Genomic DNA, 22,345 nt, shown 5'->3' with positions numbered 1-22,345 from the left:
CCTAAAACAGACAGGAAGCCAACGTAGGGAGGCCAGTACAGGCGTTATGTGATCAAGTTGTTTCTTTCCTGTCAGAAGGCGAGCAAATGCATTTTGTACAAGCTGCAGGCGGCAAAGCGACGACTGAGCTACACCAACATACATTGAATTACAGTAATCCAAGCGAGAGGTAATACATGCATGAATTACCCTTTCAAGATCATTTGGAGGGAGATAGGCCTTTGCTTTTCCCAGAAGTCGTAACTGGAAAAAAAACTTGTTTTGACAACTGAGCTTATTTGTTTATCAACATTAAAAGAGCTGTCAAAAATCACACCAAGATTCCTAACAGAAGAGTTACTGTAGGAAGCTAAAGGGCCAAGAGCACTACCATAACCATCCAGAAGATCAGGTTGTCCATATACAATAATTTCAGTCTTATTTTGATTTAGTTTCAGGAAGTTTAACTCCATCCATGTTTTTTCATCCTTTAAACAACTAAACAAGGCCTGTATAGAATCTCTGTTGTTTCTTTTTATAGGCAGATAGATTTGCAAATCATAAACAAAACAATGAAAAGACATATTATGTCTTTTAAAAATGGACCCCAAGGGCAGCACATACAGTGAGAAGAGAATGGGGCCCAAAATGGAGCCTTGAGGGACCCCAAAGTTAAGTGGGCCTGCAGCTGAAGAGAATTGGTCTATATGGACAGAAAAGCTTCTATTTGACAGATAAGACTTCAACCATTCTAGGGCAGTACCTTTAATGCCTATACACAGCTCGAGACGTGATGAAAGAATACTATGGTCAACCGTGTCAAAGGCAGCAGTCAGATCCAAAAGCACCTGAAAATTTTCACCAGTGGTAAAAATGTATGAGCAGGAAAAAAACGCGGCCGCGCAGTGCTATTGACCAGCAAGGACAAATTTATCAGCCTCCTCGGCCAGAACACGACAGTCAGTGGATGGCGGTGTTGGCTAAAGCAGCCCGTACCTGAGAAGGCAGCTGTCGCAGAAACAGATGGATGAACAGCAAGTCGGCCTTGTGCTCTCCCAGGAGATCCAGCATCCTGTCCATAAGCTCAGACGGCTTTACTGTCACCGATAACTTGTAGAGATAAAAGCCGGCTGGCTCGCTTAGCATCAGAAAGTTCAAAAGTTTTCAACAGGTGAGCCTTGAGTGTCTCGTATTTATCCTGCTGCGGAGGATTTTTGAGGAGGCTCACCACTCTGGCTGCTGTTGAACTGCCGAGAGCCGACGCCAGATAATAGTATTTTGTGGCGTCGGCGGTGATTTCCCGCAATGCGAACTGCGCTTCTGTCTGGGCGAACCAAGCCGAGGCGGACGACTCCCAGAACTCCGGCAGCTTGAGAGAAACCGCATTAGTCGTCATGTTTATAAAGAGTTGTCTCTGGAAACGTCCAGCAGACAAACATCGGGGTCACCAATGTGGAAATTGCAGGAAAGAAGAGACGGACAATTTCTCTCATTGACTACATGAACGCGTGTGTCATTTATTTCCAGGTATAACATAGGCCGTGTTATAGGTTTATAACCCCCTTGAAAGATCTAATTAATATTCGTCTGTCTGTGCTAAGATTGGTTGAGTACTACTATCGTCATACAGAAGAGACGGCGGGTGACTGCTCATTGTAGCGGCTGTGGCTGGTTTAACAATCTCACGTGTATCGATAGCTAGGCGTCAGAAGGGAAGGCAGCATGGGTTAGGGTTAGAGACGGAGGGTCCCTCCGTCTCTTCTGTGTGACGACAGTATTCACGCTCAACCAATCATAGCCATCTTTCAAGGGGGTTATAAACCGATAACATATGTTGTAGCCCCTCATTTCTCAATCCAAAACCAACGGTACGAGCCACAGGGCACTGCTCCAACCGATCATCGTTGTAGCTCACGCTGTTAGAACCGATTATGGGGAAGCATGCCCATAGAGTCAGCTACAGTTGTCTTTTTAAATCAACAGATTACCAATTTTGGCAAATTCCATATACATAAAAAGAAATGGTCAGACAAAATTTTACCAACAACATTTTGTTAGTGAAATGAGACGCTATTACAGTACCTGGTGTAGAGCTCGGGGTGATCTCTAGAGTGGAACAGCGAATTCAAGACAAAAAGTCTTCGTACCTCAGCTGCAGTTTAATTGAGGACAGATGTTGTTGTGATACAGTTCATGGTTTCAGCACCGAAAAGGAGATTATTCCAAAACTTGGTGACGACCGTTCACACAAGCGTCTTCCTAATACCACAATAAAACCGGAACTCCCTTGCAACGGAAGTATTACGTCACCAAAATGGACACCTAGGCAGCTATCATTACGCTGGACAAGATGCAGAACCAAAAATCAGCGAGGACCCAGAATATTTTTATACTTTGAGATCAAAAGTTGACTTTTCATTTAACTGTAATGTACAGTCAAATGAGCTTCCTTCCCCTGTGTATTGTTTATGTTTCTCCTCAGCTTCTTTTACTGTGATATTGTGGTGATACACAATTGAGGGTAGATTCACCAGGGGCTGCTGCTCCTTTAAGGCAGACGTGCAGAGTGCTGACGTAGGCACTGCTTACGAGTTTCCGGGGTTGAGCCATGTTTGCAGCAGCCTAGCGGTTAGCTGGTTGCCACGAGAGATTGCGTTGTATCGGTGTTGTTTTGTGTGGCGAGTAAACGGAATTGACTCGACTCGATCTCTCCGTCTCCTCATTCCTGCACTCCCACAATATTGTGTATTCAGTATTGAATAGTTTCCTTTGCCTGTGTCCGCACGCGTGCGCGTATGCGTGTGTTGTGCGTGTGGTGTGTGTGATTTGCTTTCTACACCTTGTATTTTTAACCCCTGGAATTAAGTTTCCGCTTTCTGTCGTGCTCATATGTAAATGTGTTTGTTACTCTTTATCAATAAAAAGGGAAATGGTATTTCTTATGTTGCTGATGCCACTAATTAATAGGGCTTACAAAGTGAATGCTGCCATCTAGTATCTAGGTCTCGGTGATTTTCAATTACAAATCCTTTCCTACACTTTGCAAGTTATGTCAGAAAGGCCACGAACGAATAATGCCAAATGTCATATGAGCCCATCAGGTGGGTTCACAAATTTTCATTTTAAATTACAAAAATCCCTACGCATATTTGTAAATAGTGATTTACAACTACAAACTTTCATAATTACAGATCGAAAGTTACAATTACAAAACTTTGGGGGCGTCCGGGTAGCGTAGTCCTGTCTTTATTTTCATAATATAATAAAGCTGGGTAAACCGTGTACAGTCGCACATGCGCAACTGACATGTACGGCCGACTCAGATCGGGCAGCAACAAAAATATGCAACATTTCCTGTTTTGACTGCAACCTAGAGGAAATTGTTCCTTTATACCTGGGCTTGTGTCCAAATAGCATTTTTTTCTGAGTGCCAGTGTCTTTTTTCAATTGATACAAGGCGACCGCCTAGAAAAAGAGCACCGCACCCAATACCTTTCTTCAGAGTGCTCCGATTTTTTTCTTTTTTTTTGTGCGGCTGCTCTGAGCCCTTCTAGTTGAAAATCTCTGAACTTTTCAGAAAGGCGTTGATGTTGACACAGTCGCCCCTTTTCAGGCAACCATATATTAGATGGGGCGGGACTCGTCACTTTGGTAACCAAGAAATTGTAGTCGATGATATTCACCATATTGTAACGAATTCAGGGGGCAGCCGGGAACCGCCGCAGCCGGGACACGAACCGGGTCTCCTGCACCACGGGCGACTACGTTAACCAGTCGACTAAAGGGTCCGACGGGGTAACCAATGGGCTAGTGAGTCTATACATCCGTGCTCATTACACTACCTCCCCCCTTCGGGCAGCATGCCCGCTCCCTCACGCCTCTGGGCACAGGCGCTTCTGATGGCCTCACGGTCTCACCATCTCACTTCTGACACCAATGTAGCGAATTCAGGGGGCAGCCGGGAACCGCCGCAGCCGGGACGCAAACCCGGGTCTCCCATACCACGGGCAACTACGTTAACCAGTCAAGTAAAGGGTCCGACCTATTAGCCAAGAAGCTAGCGAGTCAACTCATCCGTGCTCGTTACAATATTGTTGTCTCCAACGGACCCTGTCATGCACCCACATCTTCTTTGCCCTGTCAGGTTGAGCGGTGACAACATGCAACACTTTCAATAAAGTGAATAGTTCACTCAATAGATCGCGGCTTACAGTTATTTCCGTTGTAAAGCTAAGATGTTTACTTTGAGTGGTCTGCCATTCGGTGATATAGTGGCCTTCTCCTGGATCGCCACCTTGCCGTGGTGGAGAAGCTTGCATGTGGACTAATGATCCCAAGAGCTATTCCGTCCGGAGCTTGGCTCCTGGTAGGGTCATCCAAGGTGGATAGGTCAAGGGGTAGGCTCCAGACGAAGCGCAATCCAACAAATACCTCAACGACGTAACTGGTGGAAGATGTCTCCAGGTCACAATACCAGTGAAGATGGATGAAGGGAACAACAGAGGGTGGTCCCCAGTCGTCTTGGTTCTCCACGTGCAGGCGTCCTCCCGCAAGGACACCCACAAGGACATAGAAGGAGGACAGCCATACGCAACCCCGAGTAACCACCGATAATGACGATGATATGGTAGCACTATTTGATAGTGTACAAAGCTCATCCTTAAAACGTATGAAGGCAGTCATCCTCCGGTTCTGCTCATGATGAACAATGTTAAACAAATGGAAAGTAAGAATAAGAAACAGATAATAAAAAGCAAGGGGACGCAGTGATATGTTGTCATAGAAACAAAACCCACGCGCCGCACATTTCTGTCAGGGCAAAACCCTATATGGACACATGCCCTTACAAATGTTTTGGATTATAGAAATTCTTTAATAACTTTTGATCATGTAACCTACAAAAAGACTCACTAACCGCTCTACTAAAGGGGGCCGACCCCTTGGCGATCGGCTAGTGAGTCTTTTTGTAGATTACAGTAGTCACCCTCTTCCGGAAGCTCACCCTCGCGCTTCGTTATTCCCGCACTCCGAAGAGATTTATGAGAATCTGCACGCTTCCGGACACTTCCGGTTCCCACCGCTGCCACCAATGTAACTGAGCATATTTCCGCCCGCTACGGGATTCGATCCGGAGTGTACTTGCACCACGAGGAGACATCGCTAACCGCTCGACTAAAGGGGGCCGACCCCCTGGCGTTCGGCCAGTGAGTCTTTCTGTAGGTTACAGTAGTCACCTTCTCCCGGAAGCGCGCCATCGCGCTTCGTCATTCTCGCGCTCCGATGAGTTTTATGAGGATCTGCACGCTTCCGGGTCCCACCGCTGCCACTACTGTAACCTGCGAAAAGACTCACTAACCGCTCGACTAAAGGTGGCCGACCCCCTGCAGATCGGCCAGTGCGTCTTTTTGTAGGTTACAATCATGCCCGATCAAAATCAACCGTAGATGTGAGTGCGAATACACACCATTTACTTAGATTGAGCAGCGACGGCGAGCAGCGTTGGTCGAGCGAGCTAGAGAGTGCATGAAGAGATAGCAAAAAAAAGAAAAGTTTTTCGACGGTTTTTTTATCACCACAACCACAAGAGTTTCTTCATCATACAGTCATAACTGCACAAAAAAGTAGGCTAAGGTCCAGTAGTTTGTGAGATTGGCCGTGGACACACACACACACACACACACACACACACACACACACACACACACACACACACACACACACACACACACACACACACACACAGAGGAAGCTATTCAATACAGAATACACAATCACAATAAATTGCGTAAGGTCACGTCCCTTACGCACTAATAAGCACTCTAAATTTTTAATAAACCAGTTAGGGTGAGGATATTAACTTCAATACAGAATCATTGTACTCAAATATATGGAGTATAAATTCCACAGGAATTTTTTTTGTCCACCTTGGTGTGTATACAACAAAGTTGACTTGACTTGGTCTTGTTATCAGCTGATTATCAGTTGCCATGCATTTTCAGGCAGTTTGTCTAAGCATCCTGGTGTAGTTAAGAACTGTCACTGAGGTCTCCATCTGCAATCAGTTCCAACATGCAATGAGAGTGGCTAGGGGGTCAGCTAGAACCACGAAAAAAAATCATCTTATGAACTCGATTGTCCCCCCCCCTTCTTTACCTAAAAGTAGGCAGTTATATGTTAATATATGTTGATAATATGTGATGATAATAATACTCATCTCTAAAGCATGGCTCTTCTTCCTTTGCATGTCATTTCACCAGACCATATACTTGGTTTAGAGAGTTTATGAAAGCTGAAAAGGGCCTTTGATAGATGGCAACACCTCCGTCCAACACATAGATACAAACTCATATGCAACTCTTGCAATTCTTGTCATGCTTTGTTGGTGAAAAGTGCTAAGGGAGCTACACATATACTATGCCCCCAGAGCAGTGGGCAGATGGGGTGATGTATTGGGTGACCTCATTACTTTTTCATGTTTGCCTTGTGTTGCAGCCTGGAGAGCCTCTCTTTCTGCCTGCCCGTAACCCCTGATGCTCAAAGCCTTCAACGCCTTAAGACTGTTCTTGCCTTTGGACACTTGCTTCCAGCTCCTCCTTGCTGGACCTCACTGGAAAACTGTCAGTCATATGCTGAATGGGCTGCCTACACTGAAAACACCGAACCTCCATTTACCCTCCTGCCCTTCTGACTGCAAGATTTGACCGAATTTTTATACTTTGCATGTTTGGAAGTAAAAGGAATTGTACGTAGTTAAGCCTACTGCTGTCTGTTTTTTGAGTGTTATATGCACATGCAGAGTCATATTAAACACGTAAACATTTTAGGCATTTTTCTCAAGTTGTACTTTCAGAAAATATATTTTTATAACACAAATTCTAAATGATTTCAACCTTGTCAAAACTAATATCTCAGAAACTGCAGTTTTCATTCATTTCAAATATTATGCTTTCTGAGGTTATTTGAGGTTATTGTTAACTGTTACCATTGAATTAACTTATGTTTACTCTGAAATACTCTTGCCAAAGATGTGCCTTGGTAACTGCAACGAATCGCTGTGCTATACTGTATTTATGAATTTAACCTCTAATAGCCACAAGAAATAACTACTGTATGATTTTACTACCGCTAAAAGTACTTTAAGACGTGCTGTAGCTCTAGAACTACAGAAAATGCCAATAAAGTAGAGTGATATGTAAAAAAAATTCTTGTACTATTGTGTTGATTTAAGACTGTTGTTTGGCTTTCAATAGATTAATTCAAAATTCTTAAGCAGGGCTGCGTAAGAAGTAGTGAACTGTATGAGAGCTGAAGATCAAGTCCCTGGAGGTACAAGATAAAAAAATAGAAAAATAAATAAAACGACTAGAGACTGAACTCCGTGAAAGGGAGGATGACGTTCCAGCTGACGTAGAAAGAACTGAATTGCAAAGCAAGAATGACAAGCTAGAACAGTCCTTCTAAGACTGCAAAGAAGAAGTAGCTGAAATAAAGACCAACCTCAAAGACGACAGAGAAAGACTACAAATAGCAGAGAGTGACTGTGACATTGCCAACCACCTGTTCAATCAAGCGCTGGATGACAGCATAGACTTGAAAGTTCAGATAAAAAGCTGTAATGTAACAAGAGAAACTGATCTTAAGACCCGTGTCATATGTATTTGCGCTAAATGTTGATGTGTCCTACATGTATGTAACTTAAGAAGTAACCCGTGTATGTCCTTTGACCTATCTCTTAGTTTTCACACCTGTCTTCTATCATTTTGTATTTTTTTATATTAATACTAGTGTCTTTATGCAGGCTCAATAATCCAGGAATTACACCAAAAACTAGATGCTGCCCAAGACAGTGTTAAGGAGTAACAACTCCAACAGGAAATCAGAGAGAAAGGATTAGCAGATGTCAAAAGATAACCACATCCCTCTACACCAGCCAGAGTCAACAGGCTCAATTTAGCAAAGGCTTTCAGGATTAGGGGGGGGGGGCGACATACAAATGTAACCAGCTGGAAATGCCCAAAATGGCTCACCCTTTCAGGCTGCTTCAGACCCATTGCCTCATTGGCTGGGCCAACAGAGCCTCAAATCCCAAGCATGAGTTGGGACCCCCTCAACAAGCACCCTTGCCGAACGGTGCCTATTATTAGGGCCCCTCTGACAGAGAACTGACTAAGATCAGGATGACTTGCAGGTATCCCCACCGCATTCAGTTTAAACTGACGATGTCACTTGAGTCACTTGAGTGATGAAACATATCTGTCAATAAACGTATCCAGATAAACTGATTCAACATTCTTTGATTTTCTTGCCTGGATTATTGAGCATGCATCAAGACACAACCACAGGAACTTGAACCAGTACCTACCAGAATTCAGATTTGCCATTAATACTGCAGTACAGGAAACAATTGGAGTAACCCCTGCTGAGTTACATCTGGGACAAGAATTAGGAAGTCCGATTGATAAGAATTTTTAAATGAAAGACCCTTCCTCCTGATGAACCTGCCTATGATGTGGTCCATCTGTTGAAGCAGTTCCAGTCTAACACTGATGAAAGCACCAGAAAAGCTCGCAATGGCAATTGAGCAACTACAACAAAGACTGATGGGACATTTGTTTAAAACCAAAGGAACGAGTCTGGGTAAGAAATTTTCCTTGATCTAGTGCAAAGGGTAAGTTCACTTCCAAGCTGGCTAAACGGTTGGGAAAAGTTTTTATCATGTTGTCTCTCAGCTTGGGAGGACACCAGTGAGGATTTAAGAACAGTACACGTTTGTAACCTCAAACATTTTTTTTGGATTTTTCTCCCCTGTTGTACCTGGCCAGTCACCCCACTCTTCCAAGCCATCCCGGTCGCTGCTCCATTGGAAGGGCTGCGGACTACCACATGCCTCCTCCGAGTCACCAGCTGCTTCCTTTCACCTGACTGTGAGGCGTTTTGCCAGGGGGACGTAATGCATGGGAGGATCACGCTATTCCACCCAGTTCCCCCTCCCCCCCGAACAGGCGCCCCAACCGACCAGAGGAGGCGCTAGTGCAGCGACCAGGACACACACCCACATCTGGCTTCCCACCTGCAGACATGACCAATTGTGTCCAGGGTTGCCTGACCAAGCTGGAGGTAACACGGGGATTCGAACCGGCGATCCCCATATTTGTAGGCAACAGAATAGATTGCCATGCCACCCGGATACCAACCTGAAGCATTTTTATCCCAGTGCTGAAGAATATGACTCTCAAGAAATGCAGACTTGGATACTCTTCAATAGAGTTCTGATGATAACCAGCAGTTTTTAGGATTTATGGATTAAAGCAAAGGTCAATCCCATCACCAAGGGTGACATTTTCAAGGGGGTAAAGAGTGGCAGAATGACATTTTCTGAAATGCGACATGCCCCTCTCACAGCAGCTGATACATGCATGTGAGGAGGAGTCAGCTGGGAATGCCAGTGAGAGAGATACATGTGAGAAAAGTGAGAGAAGCGAGAGCAGGTTTTTCAAATAACGATTCAGAAAAATTCGTGTTTCTTAAATTCTGTTAAAATTTTAGTAATTCCTACATTCTACATCACATGATCTATAGAATCCATTAGTTCTACGAACCTGTCGATTTGGGATGCAGGGGTTTGAAGACAGGAACAAGGTGAGGGAATTGTCCAAGGAAGATGCTGAATCTTAGAGCGGGTTCGAAACTAATTTATTTCACACTTTATGCCCCTATTGTGTTCTGACTTTTTCTTCCTGTTAAACACTTAATGGATGCACAATATTAAAACCTCCAAGTGTCCTACTAGTTTCCCCAGACTCTCCCGGCTTCACTTTGTGTCCAAAGCTTTCACCTTTCAAGCCCAGTCAATCACTCCATTCACAAACACCTTCAAATAGTTATCATCCAATCCCGCTTTCCTAAGCTCTCTCTGAGATACAAGTATATGGACTTGGCATTTGTGCCCTGTTCAAGTTCCACTAAATCAAAAAAATGTTCTCAATGTCTCCAGTACCAGTGACATCCCATAGGAGATAAACACTCAGGTAAGTAAGCCCATGGACAGTGCTTTCATATGGGAGATTCAAGCAACTTCAGCTTCGAGATCAAATTGCTTTTCATATCGCTGGCTATGTGCACTTAATATTAGCACAGGCATGGTCAGATGTTTGCACTGGTCCAATACAGGGCTGCCAAGTTTCAACAAAAGTTAAGAGTGAGACTCTGGCGAGGGGACTTTTCTGTAAACGTCAGCATATGTAAACTTATGCTCACGTTTAGAGAGATGTTTAAGGTGCCAGCTGTTCCCCTGCCTTGATGGTAAAATCAGCATTAGGCTTTATTAACATATGATTTAATTTTTCTGTAAAGATCCTGAAAGTATCAGTTTAAAAGGGGGAGATGTAGTGAGCAGGTTTTGATATGTAATGAGCGAGCATGCGAGAGTGTTGAGCCTTGAAGATATGCCCAGGAAAGGGTCAACGTTATGCCTTGGTCTCCGGCCCATTCATTACTAATATGTATTATAAAGTACAAGACAGTACTGAACGACGCAAACGTCTCCAAACAGATGCGAATTTGCCTCTATAGAACCATGTTCGGAAGTACTTGCTTTTCTTTTTGTTTGGATATTTCAACTGCCTTTGGTGCGCTGCACTACACATTTTATTTTACTCACAGTTCCATTGCTCCACTCGTCTGATAAGTGGGTGCCACTAACCTTTCCAGAGGCAAACAGTAGGGTTTTTGCCTCCTTGCAAGTAGAACATCCTATTTTTCCATCTCTGACGAATAACCATGGTCAGCGCTCTTTCCACGATTCCCACTGTTTGTCGCTCCATATATTTGGAAGTTCCGACTCCGTGGACATGGTCGTGGTGGAAGATTCCGATTCCATGGACTTAACGATGGAGGACTCCAATTTCCACTCTTCACTGCAGCTGCTAACGTTAGCTGCATCGGTTGCTTTGCGGTCGATGACAGCAGGTAGGTTTAACGTTATGCTAGCTTCTGTACTAACGTCTTTACTGCTAGTGTAAACTACTAATAAGACACATTAGCCCCTAGCTAACGTGTCTGACCCTTTAGTCGAGCGGTTAGTGATGTCGCCTTGTGGTGCAGTACACCTCGTATCCAATCCCGCACCGGGCAAGAAAATAACCGGTTACATTGGTGGCAGCGGTGGGATCCGGAAGTGTGCAGATCCTCAGAAGTCTCTTCGGAGCGCGGGAATAACAAAGCGCGAGGGCGCGCTTCCGGGGAGGGTGACGACTGTAAACTACTAAGACACATTAGCCGCTAGCCAACGGGTCTGACCTTTCAGCCGAGTGGTTAGTGATGTCGCCTTGTGGTGCAATACACCTCGTATCGAATCCCGCACCGTGCAAGAAAATAACCGGTTACACTAGCACTAGCAGCGCTGGTTGTCTCGGCTTCCGCTGGTCTGTCACTCGATTTTTTTGGTTGTTTAGTAAAACCAAACTTCCCCAGGTTGACTTGCTTTCGCTTTGACATATTTGCTACACTATTCAATAGTGTTGCTGATTTGTATGGGTGAAGTAAAAAGCAAGCAGAATTTGCAATTTGCTGCCGTAACGTTATGAATCCATTCCCGCCTATGCAACAGCGACTTGACAATTTTCTTTGAAATGAGAAAAAAACGCTCTTGTTCTGTGCATAGTGCCTCTCTGGCGTGGCATATAATTACAGCCTATAGACATGAATGCCAAAACCATGCTCGCAAATGTTTTTTTAACTGGTGTAGATGCATGAAAAAAGTTCAGCTATCAATATTAATACCCCCCCCCCCCGGGACATTTTATTTTTGCTTCCTCTAGGGGTGCGACGGACTTGTCTGGAGTGCTAAGCACTCCCGGGCCCTACTGTAATTCGAGCCCTGGTTACTACAGTTCTGCACATTGCCCTTATGCTTGAAAAGTATACTTCTTCTCCATTCCTCAGGCATCCTCTCACTTTCCAAGATTGTGTTAAACAATCTACTTAAAAACTCCACCGCCATCTCTCCTAAACATCTCAATGCCTCCACAGGTATGTCATCAGGGCCAACTGCCTTTCCACTCTTCATCCTCTTCATAGCTGACTTCACTTCCTCCATGCTAATCCACTGAACTTCCTGATTCATTATTTCCACATCATCCAACCTTCTCTCTCTCTCATTTTCTTCATTCATCAGCCCCTCAAAGTACTCCTTCCACCTTCTCAGCACACTCTCCTTGCTTGTCAGCACATTTCCATCTCTATCCTTGATCACGCTAACCTGCTGCAAATCCTTCCCAGCTCGGTCCCTTTGTCTAGCCAGCAGGTACAAGTCCTTTTCTCTTTCCTTAGTGTCTAACTTCTCATACAACTCACCATAGCCTTTTCCTTTGCCTTTGCCACCTCTCTCTTTGCTTCACACTGCATCTCCTTGTACTCCTGTCTAATTTCTTCATCTCTCTGACTATCCCACTTCTGCTTTGCCAGCCTCTTCCTCTCTGTACTTTGCTGTACTTCCTCCTTCCACCACCAAGTCTCCTTGTCTTCCTTCCTCTGTCCTGATTACACACCAAGTACCTTCCTAGCTGTCTCCCTCACTATTTCTGCAGTGGTTGCCCAGCCATCTGATAACTCTTCACTACCACCCAGTGCCTGTCTTTAACTCCTCCCTGAACTCCACACAATAGTCTTCCTTCTTCAACTTCCATTTGATCTTCGGCTCTGCCTCCACTTGCTTCCTCTCCAAAGTCATCCTACAGACCACCATCCGATGCAGCCTAGCTACGTTCTCCCATCACCACCTTGCAGTCTCCAATCCCTTTCAGATTGTGCCTTCTACATAAGATATAGTCCCCCTGTGTGTACTTTCCTCCACTCTTGTGTATCACCCTGTGTTCCTCCCTCTTCTTGAAATATATATTCACCACACCCATTTCCATCCTTTTTGCAAAATCCACCACCATTCCTCCTTCCATATTTCTCTCCTTGACACCATACCTACCCATCACCTCCTCATCACCTCTGTTCCCTTCACCAACATGCCCATTGAAGTCCACTCCAATCACCACTCTCTCCTGCTTGGGTACACTCTCCACCATCTCATCCAACTCACTCCAGAATTCTTCTTTCTCTTCCATCTCACATTCAACTTGCGGGGCATATACACTGATAACATTCAGCAATACAACTTCAATTTCCAGCTTCCTACTCATCACTCTGCAACTCTTTTCACCTCCAGCACACTCTTGACATACTCCTCCTTGAAAAATTCCCCTACCCCATTTCTCCTCCCATTTGCATCATAGCAGAAGAGTTTGAACCCACATCCGATGGTCCTGGCCTTATTCCCCTTCCACTCAGTCTCTTGCACACACAGTATATGTATCTTTCTTCTTCCCATCATATCAGCCAGCTCTTTCCCTTTACCAGTCATAGTGCCAACATTCAAAGTTCCGACTCTTAGCTCCAAACTCCTACTCTTCCTCTTCTCCTGCTGCCTCTGGACATGCCTTCCCCCTCTCCTTCTCCTTCGCCCAACTGTAGCATAGTTTCCACCATAGTTGGTGCCCAACTCTATATAGCAAACCTAAATCCTTCACTTTACGGGCAAACTGCTACAAGATAAAAAAAAAACTGCTTTACTATATGTGGAAGGACTAAAAAAACCCCCCCAAAAAACAAAACAAAAAAGAGATTCAGGTTGGACCAAAAGAGATATAAAAAGGGAAAAGGAAGAGGGAGTAGGCCAGGTGAGAAGGGAATAAAACTGTAAAGGGAAGAATGGCAAGTTTGAGCAATGGGAATAAAAGACAGACATGTGCAAACATGACTAAGATCTTTATTAACGAAATCATTTTCTCTGTAATAATGACAAATAAAAGTGATTTCTTTTTATATTCACACTGTAATTTCATTGTGTGACCAAAAATAGATGTCAGTTTTGGGGGCGATTTCCTGTCATTCCATTTAGTTGTCATTTGATCAGTCGCCATGCATTCTTCAGGAAGGTTGAAAAACATCATAATTGGTCAGCATTGGCGATAAGTCGGTGTTCAACATTCTTCCCTTACATTGTGTCTTCTTGCTACTGAAAACCACTCAATTACCCAATTGTAGCTCAATTCACATAGCAAAAGTAAGATATATATATATATATATATATATATACATAATTATATATATATAAATATATATAATAACATATATATTTATATAATTTTCAAATATTAATAATAATGAGAATTTCAATAACTATTTCTATTATTATCCTCAATATAAATTCCATGATTTTTTTTCTCAAATTTTAAATAACTCATTGAAGCAATCTTCATATGTTATCACTTTAGAATAAAACAATAATCAAGTAGAAGTAAAAACAGACAAATTCGCCAGAAGAGGAGTGAGGGGTGTGAAAATGAGTGTAGAAGGAGCAAAGAAGAATGAAAGAGGAAAGTAGGAAAGAGTGAAAGAAAGAAAGAGATTTAAAGCAAATGCATCTGCTTCAGATGCACATCAGAAAACATATATATATATATATATATATATATATATATATATATATATATATATATATATATATATATATGTATATATGTATACATATGTATGTATATATACAACATCTGCTGTTGTGGAAAACTGTCCATCCATGTTCCCTCGTCTATCTATTTTGCTTCCTTCTGCTGTGTGTGTGTGTGTGTGTGTGTGTGTGTGTGTGTGTTTTGCTTCCTTCTGCTGTGTGTGTGTGTGTGTGTATGTGTGTGTGTGTGTATGTGTGTGTGTGTGCGTGCACACGCGCGTGTGCGCAGTAGTCCAGGGTCAGGAGTAGTCCATTGTGTGTCCCAGCGTTATACCAGAGTGTAAGACTTGGCATAGGGGTTGTTGCTTTGTTTCAGGTGTCCTCTGGAGTCCAACAGGGACTCTTGGGAGGTGCTGAGCTTGGCAGCCTGTGCTTGGACCAGGTCTCCTGAAGAGGCGACTTCGCCACGGACCTCCCCACGAGCCTCTTCCTTCTCCCGGGGTTCCCTGTGGGGAAGGGTGGAGGCAGTTCCTGGCTGCCACTGCTGCACCTCTCTGGGCGAGGGGACCTCAATAGGAGTGGGCTCCATTGGAGGGGGCCTCTTGAGTGTGCGACTCCTCTGGGGCTCCAGGCAGGTCTGGCCAACAGCTCCTGCTCCTCCCTCCATTTCCCCTGTGGCACCACAACTGCCCCTTCCTCCCACTCCACTTCCACTGCCACTGCCACTGCTGCTGCTGGCCCCTGTGCCTCGGGCCGGTTGGGGCACACCTCTATTCAGAAGAAAGTCCATACGGAGATAGGGTGGCAGGTGGACCAGCTCTCCTCCTGTGGAGGGACACACATGGCAAACATGGGTGAGAAGGACAGGCAAACTACAGTGAATGTGTGTCAGCAGGAACATATTCACTGTTCACTGTGACACACACACACACGGGGGCGGGGCGGGTAATACGTACCAGCAAACTAATGCCAAACACCTCACTAGTGCCTACTTAAGAGGACCTCTAAGATCTCACCAAAGTTCTGAACGCACGCCAACAATTTACATAGACTCACAGTGGAGACACAAGTGTTATACACATTACATAGGAGTCGTACTGGCAGAGTTAGTTTCCCCTGCCTCCCTGCAATGTGTTCCCCCTGGCTACTCCCTGTGTTTTCAGTCTTATTGAGTGAGTTGACATGGTGCTGTTGTCCTTTATCATTAAACATATTTGCATTTTTTATTTCGTTTAATGCACAGCACATTGTGTAAAGTCTGACTGATTTACAATAAATTTGTTCCTCAGCTAGTTAGAATATACTGGAGGTTGTTAATGGAGAAACTACGTCTCACATTATTGATATACAACGGGCATATTTGCTGTGTATTCATTCAAGGCCTGGGTTCTGGCTGGGGCACTGCTGCACAGGGTTATTTTAATAATGACATTATCTGTAGCACCACATGTTAGCTAGTAATATAGTGTTACATACAACACATGTGTACCTATTTATACTTTGGAGATCATTAAAACATAATTTCTCTTGTTGTGTTAACATACCAGCAGAGGTAGAGTCTAGTGGTTCTGTTTGGTTAGAGACCCATAACATTCTTACTGTTTCTTGTTCATTATTTTGTTGAGGCTAACATTGCCAGTTGAGGGTACAAAATTTGTTTCTTGTAGCTGTGATCCCGATTCAGTCCAGGAGAGAATACTGGGAATGTCTTTGTGCTCAAGACTAAAAAAAATAGCAGACTTTTTTTCTGTTACGGGTAATGCCTATATTATTGATTTCCAATTAAAAAAATGCCTGAAAATTGTATTGGATACAACCGAACGATGAATTTAAGTTAACGAATACTTAGAGAATAAAATTAAATGCAATGTGTTGTATTGCCTTCAAATTAGACTGTAGATAAAGCAAAAGTGCTTTGGCGGAGTTTCAAAGTTAAATATATTTGGGCACAATCAGATGAATGTGGGCACAATCAGCAGACCTACAGTTGAAACAATGGCTTCAACATTGATTCAACATTGTTTCAACCTTTGCAATACTTTAACATTGAATCACTGATTCTTCAATCATGACTGAGTGCAGTCTTAAGCATGGCATCAGCATTGATTCAGTGTTAGATTTGCTTGAAGTTCAATGGTGAACAGTTGGCCAACCAACAGAATGTGCAAGATCAATGCTAACTCAGCATCAAACATCAAACAGCCAATAAGAATCCTTTTTTTTTGTGGAGTTTTCCACCTTTTTCTCTCCAATTGCACTTGGCCAATCACCCTGCTCTCCGAGCCGTCCCGGTCACTGCTCCACCCCCTCTGCTGATCCGGGGAGGGCTGCAGACTACCACATGCCTCCTCCGATACATGTGGAGTTGCCAGCCGCTTCTTTTCACCTGACAGTGAGGAGTTTTGCCAGGGGGGACGTAACGCATGGGAGGATCACGCTATTCCCTCCAGTTCCCAGTCCCCTACGAACAGGCGCCCCAACTGACCAGAGGAGGCGCTAGTGCAGCAACCAGGACACATACCCACACCTGACTTTCCACCCGCAGACACGGCCAATTGTGTCTGTAGGGACGCCTGACCAAGCCGGAGGTAAAGAATCCTTTAAAAACTTAAGTATATATGTCTGCACTGCCTGTGTTGTGAAAACACCCCATTGATTTCACTTATTTAAACAGTTCTTCAAACCAACATTATGCACTCATAAAAGATGAGATGTATGTTGCAAAGGTGACTTGTCCAATAATTAATTTTTTACTGTTTTGTTTAACCAAAAGAAAAACATCTTAAGTGGATCAAATCAATTTGGATAGCAACTCACTGCTGCTAAATGAATGGAAGGCTTATTAGTGTGCTTGTTTTGCATAGTGCAGTCCACTTCCTCACCAGGTCTGTGCGCTTTGGGTACGGCCATGTTCATGACCCGGCTGACGTCCTGAGGTTTAGGCGGGGAGGCAGTGAAGCGGCAGATTCCTGACTCAGATGGCGTGCTGGAGGTCAGGCTATCAGTGTAGTCATTGGTCCCTGCTGTCATCTGTTCTGACGAGGTGTCAGAGATGAAGCACTCTGTAATGGTGAATTTGGCATGGCGAAGCTGCTCCTCCATCTTGGCGTGCTCATAGGCTCTGGCCAGTTCCTCATAGGTAGAGGATGCGCTCTCTGTTGATACCATACTGCTCCGTGCACGGTCTAGGGGAAAAAAATTTGAAAAGTTTGAATGTCATTGAAGAAGTACAGCAAAGAACAAGCAAAACACTTATTTGAAAACATTTTTTGGTAACGCTGAAGCCATAGTCATGGGTGGACCAACACCCAGGATAAGGCCAGACTGCAAAACGGGTCATCAGAACAGCAGAGAGGCTCATTGGCTGTGACCTGTCCACCCTTCAGGACCTCAATACTTCCAGGTCAAGAAGCAAGGCGGAAAATATCATCAGCAATCCTTCCCACCCAGCTCATCACATTTTCCAGTCACTCCCCTCTGGAAGAAGGTTCCAGACTGTGTACTTGAACCACCTGCCATGAGAACCACTCCTTCCCAAATGCAATAAAGCTCCTAAATGGTTAATCTCCTCTACACTGCATCGTCCCCCCGCCCAGCCCCACTTCCAAAAACCACTACCATCAACTGTTACCTATTTTATCCATCCATCCATCCATTATCCAAACTGCTTATCCTGCTGCTCTCAGGGTCTCGGGAATGCTGGAGCCTATCCCAGCAGTCATTAGGCGGCAGGCGGGAGACACCCTGGACAGGCCACCAGACCATCATAGGGCCCACACACACACATATTCACACCTAGGGACAATTTGGTATGGCCGATTCACCTGACCTACATGTCTTTGGACTGTGGGAGGAAACTGGAGCACCCGGAGGAAACCCATGCAGACACGGGGGAGAACATGCAAACTCCACACAGAGGATGACCCGGGACGACCCCTAAGGTTGGACTACCCCGGGGCTCGAACCCAGGACCCATTTGCTGTGAGGTGACCGCACTAACCACTGCACCACCATGCCGCCCCTTATTTTCTCCAACTTAGTGCAATATTTAACATTGTAAGTGCAATAATATATTCTGTATTGTCCGATCTCGTCTTTCTTACTGTCTTACCGTCTTGTGTTTTTTGGGTTGTTTGTATACTATTTTATATAAATGCTTAAACTGTTTCTCTTATTTGTATACTGTTTCATTGCCTTATATTATGTTTTTATTTTTATTTTTTCTTGTGCCTTGAACAAGTACATGAGCAACCACTAAGATAAATTCCTTGTATGTGCAAATATACTTCTTTGTATGTGCAAATATACTAGGCAGCGAAATGTAGGGTGACCCGGATTTTATATCTTAATTTGAGAGCACTGAAAAAGGCAGGTATGGGGTCCTTTAGGTACCTTAAGCTTACGGATCAAGATCACTCATTCCCACCTGTACCCCACCCCACACACACACACACACACTTTTACCTGTGTCCTGTGAGGGGCTGACGCTGTAGCTGTCACTCTCCTTATCCACAGAGCCGGTAGCGCGGGGTGTGTGCAATCTCCAGTCGGTGGTCAGGGTGTGTGAGGAGCTGGTGGGTTGTGGTCGGTTGAGGGTCCACTGGCTGGCGTAGCGGGTTCGGGCAGTGGCAGGTCCAGCTTTGGCAGTGCGTCTAGCAGTGGGGTCTAGTAGAGATAAGAGAAGTTTGTGGAGAACTGTGGGAGGACTTGACTTCAGTTTTAATTGTAGTCAAAGAGAAGGACATTGGGGACACAAGAGTTTAGAGATGGTGTAGTGCAGAGCTTAAATCCAAGTGAGTTCCTGAGGCAGGAGACGATAAATACAAGAGGGTGGAGGAAAACGACTCATGGCAAAAATGCAATACAGACTCAACAATTTTAACATTGGTTATATCAACCCCCCCCCTTTTCTCCCCAATTGCATCCAGCCAATTACCCCACTATTCCGAGCCATCCCGGTCACTGCTCCACCCCCTCACTGATCCGGGGAGGGCTGCAGACTACCACATGCCTCCTCCGATACATGTGGAGTCGCCAGCCGCTTCTTTTCACCCAGAAGTGAGGAGTTTCACCAGGGGGACGTAGCGCGCGGGAGGATCACGCTATTCCCCCCAGTCCCCCCCCCCCCCGGAACAGGCGCCCTGACCGACCAGAGGAGGCACTAGTGCAGCGACCAGGACACAAACTCACATCCGGCTTCCCACCTGCAGACACGGCCAATTGTGTCTGTAGGGACGCCCGACCAAGCCGGATGTAACACGGGGATTCGAACCGGTGATCCCTGTGTTGGCAGGCAACGGAATAGACCGCTACGTTACCCGGACGCTCCCACGAGACACTTTTTTATAGATGACATTGTGTTAATGTAATAGTCATATGAGTAGTAAAAGAAATAAATGGAGCACTGACGGTGGTGGGACTCACTGGTTCCAGGCCTGGCATCGGACACATCCACCAGTGGTCCGGTGGCCTGGGACAGAGACTGGTAGTGGACTGTATGGGTCACTGTGGAGGATTTCTGCTTATTTGTCTCACCAAAGTCATTGTCCGTCAGCAGCACAGTAGACCTGTCGTCTGAGTGACAGGAAATCGAGGGAAGGGGGGGGGGGCAGGAAGAAAGGAACAAAGAAAGAAATGGAAAGCAAAGAAAGCAAGAATTAAGATGTCATGAAAAAAAAAAAACAAGCCATAATCCTGAGAAGAAAGCGGAAAATTGTTATGAACTCAGGGAGGACCCAAACATAGGACACGCAGACAGGATGTTGTGGTAAAACCTGGTTTCATGAGCGGAGGCAGGCAGAGGTCAGAACACCAGGGACTCAGTATGATATGCAACCAAACGGACAGGAAGCAGGCAGGCGGACGAACGGTTTCAGAAGTCAGTTCAGGTTACCGGGAAGTCAGTCAAAACCAGGCGACAGAGCAGGCAAGGGTCAGGCAGCAAACATAGAGCGCAAAGTACAGGCAGCACAGCTCAATACCGGCAGGTCAGGCAAAACGTTCACAAGCAGAAAAGAACGCCGCACCACTAGGCGGCAAGACACGCTGGACAATCTGGCAAGGCCACAGGGAAACTAGAGGCGGATAAATGCTGAGGAGCTGATCAGGGAATGGGGAACAGGTATGGAAGACACGGGGCTGACTCATGGGAAAAGCAGGGGCAGGAACTGAAATGACAAGACAGGTAAGGACTTCAAGATAAAACAGGGAGGCAACAAAATGAGAAAAAAAGCAGGTGAAATGAGTGAATGAAATGAGAACAGACAGTCGTAACACAAATAACTATATGAGCTGTTGATGTGGTTTGACACAGTGACTGATGAGCACAGGGTCCAACTCCCAATGCCCCAGATTCCTTACCGATGGTCTCCATGGTATCCCTCTCCTCAATGAGGAGCTGTGCTCTGGGGATGTCGATGTGCATTCTTAGAGTCTGCTGCTGCTTGTTCATCGTGTCTGGCGTGCGGGTGTTCTTACTGGGGAGAGCAGAGAAAAACCTTACCAATTCCTACCAGTGTGAGTTGTCCAATGGGAAAAGGGGAAGTTTACTTGTATTAATTTAAGTACTTCTAGGATATGAGGCTACAGGGACACTGTGACAACCTTGTTATGAGGTACACAGTGTTTTACCAACAGGTACCTCCAGGCTGTACTGTCATCTATGTTCATTGCTTGAAGGTGGACCAGGCATACATACCTCATCAACATTTCTGCCAGGCTTTTGGCATCTGTAAAGTCAGCACACAAGTAGTTAGCACAGGAACAGAACTATGTAGGTTGATAAGCGACAGCAGTGGGAAATTCAAGTCAACAATATCTGAACCAGACCATCACACGTTGGAGACTGGGGAAACCATATCATACTATGATCTTCTTCTTCTTCTTCTTCTTCTTCTTCTTCTTCTTCTTCTTCTTTCAGCATGTTCCCTGTTTCTCAGGGGCCGCCACAGCAGATTTTATAGTTTCCATCAGTACCCTTTGAGGGCACAGCACTACTGATGGCCGTTGTTAACCCGGGCCTCGACCCATCCCGTATGAAGCCTCGACCGATCTGGTATAGTCTTGTCAATCCGCATAATAATTTGACAAAATTTTACGTCAAATGCCCTTCCTGACACAACCACTAACCCTATGAATGGAGGCACAGGTAAAGTGCTGGATGCCATCCCAGTATTCATGGACTTGCACCCATGCCTGTTGCCAACATATCATACTGTGATATGGTTTATATATATATATATATATATATATATATATATATATATATATATATATATATATATATATATATATATAGATGTAGGAATTTTAAAAAAAATACATAGCAGTACAAGCTTGTTTCGTGTGCCGCGCACTCATCAGCTGCTAATGTAATTCAACAAAGAAAATTTTCCAGGTCCTTGGCCACCAAGGACCTGGACTGTATGCTTATACATGGCTTTGGTGGTCTGTTAGCTTCCTTATCAACGTAAATGTGCTCATGTGTGTCTGCTTTTGAGTCTGTTCTAGAGTACTGTGTGTACTCTATAAATGCAAGCTGAGAATCACAGATAAGTCAAACTCAAGTGCTGGTCAAGACCAGAGCTCACATCATCTACCTTATCCAAAGCTATTGTCAATCTGTAGGTTAAAACTAATTAAATGTTATTGCTATTTAACTTAAACCCCACCTCTAAGTCTTTTGAGTCTCTGCTCCCTCCTCCTCCTCTTCAGCACCATAAGCATGATGAAGACCAGGACAGCAACCACCAGGATAGAAGTGATAGTCACCACCATCTTTAGACCTCCACTACCTGACATGTTGTCTGAGATAGGGTCTCCTGTCTTCTGCAGGGGAGGGATGGTGCCTGAGATGAAGACAAAGGAAAG

General features: G+C 44.7%; 2 protein-coding genes across 10 annotated transcripts in view; one reads left to right on the top strand and one right to left on the bottom strand.

Annotated features, from left to right (window-relative positions):
• Positions 1-7,164, top strand: part of sh3bgr (SH3 domain binding glutamate-rich protein) — a 70,394-nt gene extending 63,230 nt beyond the window's left edge. For all 5 annotated transcript variants that reach the window (XM_056283553.1, XM_056283556.1, XM_056283555.1 and 2 more), the window contains one exon: positions 6,472-7,164. The gene's annotated coding sequence lies outside the window, so the exon portion shown is untranslated. The remainder of the gene's footprint in view (positions 1-6,471) is intronic.
• A 7,640-nt stretch (positions 7,165-14,804) lies between these two features.
• The window catches only part of dscamb (Down syndrome cell adhesion molecule b), a 270,710-nt gene continuing 263,169 nt past the window's right edge, over positions 14,805-22,345 (bottom strand). Inside the window, exons 26-34 of one of the 5 annotated variants that reach the window (XM_056283109.1) lie at positions 22,147-22,323; positions 21,174-21,204; positions 20,837-20,952; positions 19,901-20,050; positions 18,941-19,141; positions 17,359-17,661; positions 15,203-15,298; positions 14,961-15,127; positions 14,805-14,903 (exon numbers count right to left, since the gene is read on the bottom strand). In XM_056283109.1, the coding sequence (XP_056139084.1) occupies positions 14,805-14,903; positions 14,961-15,127; positions 15,203-15,298; positions 17,359-17,661; positions 18,941-19,141; positions 19,901-20,050; positions 20,837-20,952; positions 21,174-21,204; positions 22,147-22,323 (1,340 nt within the window). Of the gene's footprint in view, positions 15,302-17,350; positions 17,662-18,940; positions 19,142-19,885; positions 20,051-20,836; positions 20,953-21,173; positions 21,205-22,146; positions 22,324-22,345 lie in introns of all 5 variants that reach the window. The other 4 variants (XM_056283110.1, XM_056283107.1, XM_056283111.1 and 1 more) reach the window with 4 other exon arrangements.

The sequence above is a fragment of the Lampris incognitus genome, chromosome 7, assembly GCF_029633865.1.
Source record: "Lampris incognitus isolate fLamInc1 chromosome 7, fLamInc1.hap2, whole genome shotgun sequence".
In the NCBI taxonomy this organism is placed as follows: domain Eukaryota; kingdom Metazoa; phylum Chordata; class Actinopteri; order Lampriformes; family Lampridae; genus Lampris; species Lampris incognitus.
Note: the sequence above shows the minus strand (reverse complement) of the source record. Positions and strands in the feature narration are given on the sequence as shown.